The sequence below is a fragment of the Rhamphochromis sp. 'chilingali' genome, assembly GCF_963969265.1.
Source record: "Rhamphochromis sp. 'chilingali' genome assembly, chromosome: 10".
Taxonomy (NCBI): Eukaryota; Metazoa; Chordata; class Actinopteri; order Cichliformes; family Cichlidae; genus Rhamphochromis; species Rhamphochromis sp. 'chilingali'.
The window spans coordinates 815,958-827,427 of NC_137937.1; the positions used below are offsets into that span (position 1 = coordinate 815,958).

The 11,470-nt window shown below is 41.1% G+C and overlaps 1 protein-coding gene across 3 annotated transcripts; it reads left to right on the forward strand.

Annotated features, from left to right (window-relative positions):
- Positions 1–2,390: 2,390 nt before the first annotated feature.
- Positions 2,391–10,164, forward strand: isl1a (ISL LIM homeobox 1a). 3 transcript variants are annotated; one of them, XM_080895288.1, is made up of 6 exons: positions 2,391–2,558; positions 2,901–3,090; positions 3,818–4,119; positions 4,937–5,220; positions 5,683–5,850; positions 6,767–10,164. In XM_080895288.1, the coding sequence occupies exons 1-6, from the start codon at positions 2,531–2,533 to the stop codon at positions 6,881–6,883; spliced, it is 1,089 nt and encodes a 362-aa protein (XP_080751414.1). In that variant the 5' UTR covers positions 2,391–2,530; the 3' UTR covers positions 6,884–10,164. The 3 variants fall into 3 exon arrangements, with proteins under 3 accessions (XP_080751414.1, XP_080751416.1, XP_080751415.1); XM_080895290.1 differs by having other exon boundaries at positions 3,818–4,077; XM_080895289.1 differs by having other exon boundaries at positions 3,818–4,077; positions 4,934–5,220; positions 6,767–10,162.
- Positions 10,165–11,470: the final 1,306 nt, after the last annotated feature.

Here is an 11,470-nt window from a genome sequence, read left to right on the forward strand (position 1 = left end):
AGGGTTGAGATGAGGGTGAAGGACTTGACAGATATGATTCAGAGTTTCTGAAAGAAGCTGAAGAAAACTGTCAGATAGGAGGACAAATCAGTCAGGCCAAAGCTAGCCTCTTATTGCCTTAATATTATCATCAAAGACAAACTTGTGGATGTTTCATGTAAAGGTTCATCCAGATAAAGTGATGAAAACCAAGTTTTTATTTAGAAAGTTTGGTGAGGCTGGATTTTTCACACCCGCATTTTAATTGAATTCAATTTTATTTGCAAATCACAACAACCATCACCTCAGTGTAAGGTGTACAGTAATACAGACCCTAACACCCAGACAACCCCCTGTGAGCAAGCACTTTGGCGACAGTGGGAAGGAAAAACTCCCTTTCAACAGAATTAGGCTCAGAGAGGGGCACCGTCTGCCCCGACCGGCTGGGTGAGGAGGGACAACAGGACAAAGAGAGGGAGAAATAATACCTCAGTCTATTGTCTTAATCACATAAGAATAACACAGTTTTAGTCTGCTTTTCCTTACATCATCACTAATATATCACATGGAAAATTTGATTTTACAACTAATATTACAATTATATTACACAGTCTACTCTATTGACTGTGGGGCTAAAATCAGCAACTATTCTTTGCATGCGTGCTCACCCATAGAGACACATTTCAGCCTAAATAATATCCTGACAGTGAAATTTTAAAAGAGGCTTTTTCTGTTTAAAGTTAAAGAGAAGGACTATTTACACGTCCAAAAGTGTGTTTATATCGTTAAGCATCAGCAGATTTATATAATCTTGTTTTGATAAGTTTGACATAGATAAATCACTCGTAATATAATTGTATCAGCAAATCCAAAATGTTTTGTATCAATGCTTTCTGTTTTTAGTGGACAATGAAAAGACAGTGATCACATGTGTATTAAAAATAACACAAACTAGCATTGCAACAGGAAACAATAAAATCTTAGTTACTTCCTGTACTTACACTAAAAGGTTACAAATAAGGATCATCGTGTACACAGACAGGAAATAAATGGAAAAACCACACAGTGTCTCAGGAAGGTGCGCTGGGCCTTAACATGCCACCACCACATACTGACAGAAGTTTTTAGATCTCTGCTTATGAGATGGAATAAAATTCTTCCAGAAAATATTCCCTCATTCTGGGCTGGTGATGGAGAACAATGAAGGGAAATCTGAAAACAGTCATTTCATATAATAAAACTAATTGTTTGTGTTAATTTGTTCTTGTATTTGCATTTGGACATTTTGCTAAACTGTAGATTGTCTCAATCATCAGTCTGTCTTATGATGTCTCCACAGAGCTAAGAGAAGAATTCCTCTCGTTTCAATTTTGGGAATTTCTTCTTTTTTTGTTTTGATAATAATAATAATAATAATAATAATAATAATAATAATAATAATAATAATAATAATAATAATAATAATAATAATAAATGTTTAATGTTATTGGCCCGCCACTACATTAGTCTGACGGTAGCATGACACAATTCATTTCCACGACAGATTCTAGCGTGGTTGTGGAGGCTGCTGCAGGTGTGATGTGTCCACTCCCGCTGTGTTAGTAGTTACTTACTAACACAAGAGGGCGTGTTGGTGTGTGTCTGGGCGGCTTCGAGGGTCCCGGCCTGTCAGATTTCGGGCTTTCTGCTGAACACCGAAGCAGGACGCGTCTGCTCGTATCTTTCGTTAGTTTTCGTTACGTTACTTTTGTCTGTGTAAAGAACTCTCACGTGCAAGTTCGAATTGCTTTCTGTTTCTAAAAGCTGGCCGCACAGCTGTTTTCTGAATTTCCCATTTCGAGGAATTTAAAAGAAAAGAAAGTTTACGCCCACGTACAGTTGTGTTAACAGCACAGACAGCCCACGGACAGTTAGACAGACATATTCTATATACATATCTCCCACGAGGTGCAATATAATTGTGGATCTAACTGCACACTGATAATCGCTTTAAATCTATGAGCGTATTCAACAGTGCGCGCCCGGCGATTTTTCACTGTGGCCTGCTATATGTTCCATCACAGAGACGGTAACAGTGATGTGAGGCTTTCCTTTACTGAAATAATATACCGTAACGATTAGCTATATGAACAATAAGCAGCTTTGCTGCAAACTAGAATAAAATGAGAGAAAATGAACAGATCAGAAGAGGGCAAAGCAAAGCTGAGAAACAATTGATATGCAGCAATAAGTGTGCCAGTGTGTGTGTGTGTGTGTGTGTGTGTGTGTGTGTGTGTGTGTGTGTGTGTGTGTGTGTGTGTGTGTGTGTGTGCTGGTCAGGGTCTGCAGAGCCAATCAGCTGCTCATGCAGATGACGTGCTGATGTCCTACGTCAGCCCCGTCGCTTGTCAGAGTTGCACACACACTGGAAACACACACGTACACACACTCCCTATCCGAGCCGGACAGTGCAGCTCCTGGTCCGGCAGCCCGGCAGCGGAGGACTTACCCAGGCTTCCAGGCTCCGCAGCCCGCTGTGACAGTGGACCTAACGTCGCCTTACTTTGTGGACATGGGAGACATGGGGGACCCGCCGAAAAGTAAGACATGTGTTCGATGTTGGATCCATGCTGGAACTTAATTCTTCAGAACTAAGAGTTGACTTGGTTACGTGGTGATCTCCGCAAACACAGTATATGACTTTCCCCTATTAAACTCGGCACACACACACACACGCATATATATATATATATATTTATATATATTTATATGAAAGCTGTGTTACCTCCTATATAGTAGTCTTGATAATAATAATAATAATGATAATAATAATAATAATAATAATAATAATAATAATAATAATAATAATAATAATAATAATAATAATAATAATTGGTGTGCTAAAGAGTGTTTCATGTGTTCTTATGTTGTTGCCCTTCCAGAGAAGCGGTTGGTGTCTCTGTGCGTGGGCTGCGGAAACCAGATCCACGACCAGTATATCTTGCGGGTCTCTCCGGACCTTGAATGGCACGCCGCCTGTCTCAAGTGTGCCGAGTGCAGCCAGTACCTGGACGAGTCCTGCACGTGCTTCGTCAGGGATGGAAAGACTTACTGTAAACGGGACTACATCAGGTAGGACGGCCGGGACGGGACGGGACGGGACGAAGAACTGGAGCAGCTCGAAAATTGGAATTATGTTGTTTTGATATTTACAAGATCAAGTTGAGATGATGCGGACTCGTTTACTCTCCCTGGAGTCCCTTTGTCACCGGGCACATTTCATTTGACGTGTCAGAATCACAGTTACTTGATACAGCAGCTTATGTAGAAAGTAGCGCCAGCATTTCGTAATGCGGCGATAAGACGTGGTTTAACGTTCTGGAACAATATAATTCATCCAGACCACAACTCAAGGTCGCAGGATACTCCGGAGCAAAGTGTGAAAAATCACACAGAGCGAGAACCCGCAGGACGTTTCTGTGCAGACAGCAGACAGCTCACTCTGTCACAATTCCTGTTCAACTTCACCAAGCTCATTTACAAGTTCATAGTTTTATTTAATTATATTTGTAATAATAATAATCACAACAGCAGCAATAATAATAATAATAATAATAATAATAATAATAATAATAATAATAATAATAATAATAATAATAATAATTTAAATTAAAATGTGGACATCTCGGGCGTTTTGTAATTATTACAAATAAGTAAATATTAAACCATTATTATTATTATTATTATTATTATTATTATTATTATTATTATTATTATTATTATTATTATCATCATCAGTGTGTAGTGGCCGAGCTGTGTGCCGTGTGAATGACCAGCCCTGCATGTGTGTGCCTCGCAGGTTATACGGGATTAAATGCGCTAAATGCAACATCGGCTTCAGCAAGAACGACTTCGTTATGAGGGCCCGTTCCAAGGTCTACCACATTGAGTGTTTCCGCTGCGTGGCCTGCAGTCGGCAGCTCATCCCGGGGGACGAATTTGCTTTGCGAGAAGACGGGCTCTTCTGTCGAGCAGACCACGATGTTGTGGAACGGGCCAGCCTGGGCCCCGGGGACCCGCTGAGCCCCCTGCACCCCGCCAGACCGCTGCAGATGGCAGGTAGGACTGCTGCTGCTGCAGACCGGCACTTCAGCTCACACGGTGTGTTCAACGCTGACTTGGTGTTTCCTGTATTTTTATTTTATTTTTGTAGTCCTTAAAAATGAAAGACATTTCGTTTCTTGTGCTTCAAATCTGTCAAACGCAGGCTGCGATATCAGAGGGATTTACTGCCCATGTTTGATCTGTGTTTAACGCGTTTCCATCGAGGGGAACGTGTCCCTCCTGCCACAGAGAGTGGAAGTGTTCTGCTGTCATATTTGGTTTGTTGGCCTTATTTTAGTGGACCTGTTGTCTGCTCATGCTTTTGGCTGGTGTAACTTGTTTTCTGCAGACTGTGGGAGGATTAGAGAAAGGCCTGAGGTGCGCTTCTGTCCGAAAAAGTCCAATTATTCTTGTTGGAGGGGATCAGTAAACACGGCTGCTGGTCCTTCTCATAGTTTTGGTTATTCCTATCAATGTTTTAATGGCTTTGGGCAGCCTGCTCCATTCCTGCTGTAACAAATAATGGCTTTGGTTCCGATATGTCAGAGTGTTCTTCCACATATTAATCGAATATTGAATGAGACCGGAAGCTAATTAAATAACGAAAAAGCGTCTTTTCCAAAGGCCATCTTTTCTCTGGATGTGTGAGCGCAGTTCTGAGGTTCTCTGATGCTCAGGGACCACAGCCGCGCGTTTTTTAATGTTACCAAGTCAAAAACATTTCTACAAGATGCTGAAAGAGATTCAGAATTCACAAAATTGTGGAAGAAGCATACGTGTGTGGAGAGGAATTAAAGGGAGTCCGCTCGCGTGTCCGTGTTTGGAGTCTACGTGTTTCATTTGATCGGATGTTTTTCACTTTTTTCCACAGCAGAACCAATCTCTGCCCGTCAGCCCGCTCTGCGGCCTCACGTACATAAACAGCCCGAGAAGACCACCCGGGTCCGGACGGTGCTGAACGAGAAGCAGCTGCACACGCTGCGGACCTGCTACAACGCCAACCCGAGGCCCGACGCTCTAATGAAGGAACAGCTGGTGGAGATGACCGGCCTCAGCCCGCGAGTGATCCGGGTCTGGTTCCAGAATAAGCGATGCAAAGACAAGAAGAGAAGCCAACTCATGAAGCAGCTACAACAGCAGCAGTCCAGCGACAAGACGGTAGGTGCTTAACGCGATCACCAGCCCACACACCCGATCACACACGATCCACTGACACCCCGTGTATCAAAGAGGCCCGTGATGTGGCACCGTGGTCGGCAGGCTGCTTCCGTCATTAATCAAGGTGTCAGTCCCAGAAAGGCCTCAGAGCAGATTTATTCATCAAGTTCAAATCAGAAGTTCCGTGACAGGCAAGAAGGACTGTGCACGAGCTCACCCGGGCTCTGAGGTCAAGCATGCGCGCACACACACACACACACACACACACACACACACACACACACACACACACACACACACACACACACATGTCTATATTTATGTGAAATACGGACATAATGTGATTGATTGTTCTGCTGATTGAGCAATCGTGCACGTGAGTTTACACGGCAACACCCCCTCGCGTGTAATTCTCCCAGTAACTGTGCGTGGTGCTGAGCAGGATGCTTCCGTTTCTTGCAGAACATCCAGGGAATGACGGGAACCCCGATGGTGGCAGCCAGCCCGGAGCGGCACGACGGAGGCATCCAAGCCAACCCGGTGGAGGTGCAGAGCTACCAGCCGCCCTGGAAGGTGCTCAGCGACTTCGCGCTGCAGAGCGACATCGACCAGCCTGCTTTCCAACAACTGGTTCGTGATTTCCTGGTTCGCGCTCAGACATTAACACACTGCTGATATCAAAAGTGCTGTGATTTCAGTTTTTGAGGACATTCAGCAGCTGCTCTGAACAACTTTTTGTTTTTTTTAATAGTGTGTGTCGTTTGCGAGCACTGCTAGGTCCCTTATCTATCTATCTATCTATCTATCTATCTATCTATCTATCTATCTATCTATCTATCTATCTATCTATCTATCTATCTATCTATCTATCTATCTATCTATCTATCTATCTATCTATATATAGATATAGATAGATATATATATATATAATTCTTAATCTGTTGAAGAATATTGAATTAGCATGGACACATAACCACTGTGACCACTGACGCTACGTTTTCTACGTTTATTTCAAGTATGTAAAATTTCGAGGGAATATGGTCAGATGCGCTTAAGCGCACAGACACGAGGCTGTGGGTAACCCGAAAGACCAGCAGTGTTTGTTCTCCACACCGGCCACACACGGCAAAGACACGTGCAGCGCACCCGGACGATGTAAACCAGCTTTCTAAATAAAATTAAAGCATTTTGTGTTTTTCCCGTTTGGTTCCGTTTACTCTCAAATTAACAGACTTTCAAATACTTGTAAAAGCGAACACCATGCCATCCTCGTTCCGCTTCTTTTATCGCGCAATTGTAAAGCAGTAGACTACAAATCTATTATTATTATTATTATTATCATCATCATTATTATTATTATGACGTCGATGGTTGCAGTGACGTTGACGGACGGATTTCCTTTGGAAACTTTGCTGACACAGGCTGAACTGCGTCCCTGAGCAGCAGCACTGACCTGCCCATGAGTAGATGTAATCCAAGGCCTTTTAGTGTGCACGTGTAAAAGTTTCAGCTGTGCTTTTAAAGGTTCGCTTAATGTGCTCTGCAGGTGAGTTTCTCGGAGGGAGGACCGGGTTCGAACTCGACGGGCAGCGAAGTAGCGTCTATGTCGTCTCAGCTTCCAGATACGCCGAACAGCATGGTCTCCAGCCCCATCGAGGCCTGAGCCGGCGCTGCGTGGACAGACACACACAGCCCCTTTCATATCACCCTTCTCGACTGCACCAAGCAACCCCCTGGTTGTATTTTGACACTGTGAAGACAATCATGGGATTTACCACAGTCACACATTCTAACGTCCAGAGGAGATAACGCGACGAGTCCTCGCGGTCGGTCGGTGCTGCCCGTTTGCCAAACAGAGAAGGCATGAAGCTGGCTTCACCGATGAACGGGACCCGGCGGCGAGGAGAGAGCTCGAGATTCTCTGTACTCGCGACATGCCGCACGCGACTTTCAATAGAAACTGTGTTTTTTTTGTTTTTTTTTTAATTCGACACACGCACCTCGTCATATAATAAATGACTGTGTGGGGTGTGGGCGGGGGTTCTCCATTAACTACATGATTTTCTTAAAGACCCAAGTACTAAAGCATTTGCAACAAGGTATACCTCTATTTTGCCACAAGCTTCGTGGGACATTTGTGCGAGTTAGTGTCCGTCCAACATTTTTTTTCTTCCCCAAAGATGTGTAAATTAATAATAACTTAAAAAATACTGTTAGCTCCGGAAGGAAATGTTTTGTTTGTTCCCGTGCAGCAAGATTATTTATTATTTATTGTCAACAAACTTGCCACCTTTTGTGTAACTTTCTTAACTGAAGTAAAAAAAAAAAAAAAAAAAGAAAGAAAACCCCAAGGCGTTTGGTCTGTCGCTTGTTTGTCGGAATCAACAAACAAAATGACAATAAGGAGTTTACCTGCACGTCTGACGCGTGTTTCTCTGTGAGCGGACACACATCAGCTCTGGTTAAATGCCTGGATGGGTAGACTGTGGTTAATTGGGTGTCATGTTAGTGCAGATGCTGTGTCAGGTTACGTATACTCTGCTACCTGCTGCAGCGCAAAGTGCACCGCTAAACATCTCCAGCCTAACAAAACGCCCGACCTTTAAAATCTTCTTCCGTCTAAAATGTGCCGCGTGGATCTTCATTTGTACGCATAGCTGGATTACGTTTTAAGAGACACGGCCACACTCGGCACTGCACACGGTGCCATAACGTGGCCGCAACAGAAAAAATTCTACTTGTTTTAAGAAAAGTCCAAATTAAAAACACTAAAGCTATTCTTACTATTCCCTTTGCCATTAAATAACCGAGTCAAAAAGAAGGTGACAGAACCCACAAACGCACACGGTGCGTGCCGTGAATTTAAGCTTTCAGTATTTGGACAAATGTCCAAAGCAGTCTCAGGGTTTTGTGAACATCGCTGTTCTATAATGTTTCAGTGTGGATCAAAGTGCAGGTTTTAAACAGTGTTTGAGTTTATTATTTGGTGTATGGGAATGTGTGACTGCATGGCTGCGGTGCGGGGTGCTCATAGCAAACAATATCGACTTGTCTGGATTATACAGACACTCATTGTTTTCTGTTTGACATTAAAATGTATGGATTTGTTTTTGAACAAAAACAAACAAACAAACAAACAAACAAACAAACAAACAAACAAACAAACAAACAAACAAACAAACAAACAAACAAACCCAAAACACTGTAAGAAATGTAACATCTAAAAAACAGGAATCAGCATTTTGTCCTAACGGCTAATGTTATGATTTAGAAACGATATATTTAATATTTGAATGATTTCACTAATTTCTAATAATAATTACATATGTGTCTAAATTTGTGAATGAGAGAAAGCTAATTCTTTTTAAATGCAGGTTGCTCTGAAATGTAAAGTGGTGCTCCGCAGCGTCAGCAGGGCTGTCTGAATGCTTTTTACAATAAAATCTCACTGAGTCAGGAGGTTTAATGAAAAACAGAAGAAGACAAACTTTACAACACAACATTGTTTACTATTGTCAGAGAAAAGATGCCCGTGCCCTGAATCATCAGTATCCAGCTTTTACAATACAAATACTGTACTGCCAAAGCATTAACCTCCAATGCAGGTTGTAATTCGTGCATATTAAAATGCGGTTCTGTCCTTCATAGCTGGGACGTACAGTATATGATTAAAAGTCCAAGCTGTTATTACAGGGATGGCAGTGAACAGAAAAGCCAAGTTACAGGATGGTTTTCTTGATCATTTTGCATTTTACTCTGCATTACTGATCGAGCATTTTTAACTCAAATGTAGCAATAATTCCCAAAATCAAATTAAGAATAATGTTGGTAGCAGCTGCCAACCACAGCAGCTTCCATGCTCTGTGTCATCCGAGTAGAGTGACTGTTTATGTGGTTATTGCTTTGGCTTGATGGCGATTTGGAAACATCACCTTGCTGAGTTTGGGAGTCTTCAGCAGCATGTGTAAAAGACAGTTATCATGGTTAAACACCCATACGTTCCTGTGATGTCTTTCTCACCTCCCATCTTTGGTTGTGCCAGACTGTATTCACATGAACACCAGGCATGTTCTCGTCAAACTCTAACAGCCCAGAACATAATAGAAACGCTCAGTCTATACCTTACATGCACAGTAATTATTCAGCACATTTTCTGAGTCATTAGCTTTGTTCAGACTAAAGAAAAGCTTTGCCTCAAAGACCAGAGTCATATTTCAATTTGACCACAAATGGCAGATGGTAAGAGTTTTACATATAATAAAGTGGTTTTTTTTAAAGAGCTGCTATGTTTGCAGTGGGTAGAGATAGAGCAGATAGAAGGGAAGCTAAGCACCAGCACAAAGACTTGTGATAACGTACTCTACAGGTTTGTCTGGCTCAGGGACCGTATTCAGAGCTGACGAGGAACAAAAGCAGCAGTGTACCTTGGGCAGGCTGAGGGAAATAATTGCTGGCCTCTGGATGAGACCACATTGAATTGGCATGGGAAATGAGCAAGGGAACTAACCCTCCCAGAAATGTGGCGCCTGACCTCTCAGAGGCACCAAGGTTAGAAGAAATAGGAAGTCTGACAGAACGACTGGTCACAGGCTTTAAGGAGCTGATGCCACGTTTTCTTTAATGACAGAAACCTACATCTGTATATTTAATATGTGTTTTCAACATAACGCTGTCACTTATTATCCAAATTGCATAAAATTCTGGCATTAACACAACTCAGAAAATATTTTTGTTAAATATGTGCATATTTGTCATTTTGGAGAACTGAGTCCTTCCATCTAAAATCATCAAAATTGTATAACATTTATTCAGCTGAACCCTCGTCAGTTTGCCCAAATGTTTTATGGTCCAGAGTCTGAATAAATTGCTGTGAAATGTTAGCATCATATCTCAAATACTTTTCAAGATATATGCTTTTTTTGGAAAATGGTCTGCAAATGCAGCTCTGAACATCAAAGTCTCAAAAACTATTAAAGATAAAATACAGAATTCTTCTCTTGCCTTTTGTTCCAGGACCGGTAGTTTGGGGCAAATGCATTAACAATGTCTAAACACTGACTAGTTATGAAGAAACAAAATCAAGCTGCCCAATATTGGAGTGCACACTAAATACAAAACTTCACATCGCAAAAGACACAAAGTGACAGTGTGTGAATGGTGCAAAAGAAAATATATATTTCATTTTAACATCGAATTCTTAGTTATAAAAGTTACAAACATGGTATTTTCATTCAAAGTTCATGCTGGGTTGTGTAAATACCACAAGTTGTACTACAAATAAAAAAAAACCAGTAGATAGTCTAAACTGGAGTATGCAGAGGGTACTCTAATCATAACTAAGAAAATAATTTGGTCAATATTTATTTAATTCTTTGTCAAATCAACACTTTGACTACATGGTCTCTGATTTCCACAAACATTTAATGGTGCAAAGTTAGAAGAGATGTATATATATGTATATAAATATATATATATTTTAATATATATATATATAAAATTCTGTGAAAGACATTAAATGCTTAATATATAAAATATTCTATGAACCCAGGTACCGACCACCTTTCTCACACATTAAAATCTGCTGGAATCCACAGCTCAAACGTAGAGTGAACGTGACATTTTCTTCATGTTAAACAGTTTTTTTAAATTATTTTGAGTGTACATAAATATTCACTTCACAGGATTTTATATTTTAACAAACCAATACTAAGACTAACAATGTAAAGTATCTGTCCTAAATTACTCATCCTGATTTAATGTGATAGTAAGAAAGAGAAATGAAATGTTCAGTTTTCCATTTTTAATTGTTTTTAGATATTCATATTCAAGTATTGCCTCTAACTCCAATGTGCAAAACTAAAAAAAACACATGAAAGTCAGCTGAAGAGGCCTTTTAAAATAAATAAAATACTATTTGATATTTGAATCGAAAATATCTAAAAATATTGAATCTAAAATCTCAGGTTGGGCTCACTGGAAAGTTCATGTTCTGTGTATCACACAGAAGTACGCTGGTTAAGAACCAAACTGTTTTGGCGCGCCCTGCTCAGCCAGAGGGAATCAAACTTTCTCAACACGTCTGAATCCAGCAGATATGCACGAAGTGTCTTTGGGCATTTCCAGTAACACGACGGATGGAATAATAACCGATGTCTCATGTAACTGATCTGTATTCATGATTTTAGAGGTAGTTGTAACTTACTGTTCACTTGTTGTCATTTGCTCTAAAACTGATCCTCTAACAGTGGAC

Bases quoted from the DNA above. Each gene is read 5' to 3' on its own strand.
- isl1a (XM_080895288.1), top strand. From the start codon at position 2,531: ATGGGAGACATGGGGGACCCGCCGAAAA. The intron at 4,120-4,936 runs GTGTGTTCAACG...TTTCCACAGCAG, and splicing joins CCGGCACTTCAGCTCACACG to AACCAATCTCTGCCCGTCAG. The intron at 5,221-5,682 runs GTAGGTGCTTAA...CGTTTCTTGCAG, and splicing joins AGCAGTCCAGCGACAAGACG to AACATCCAGGGAATGACGGG.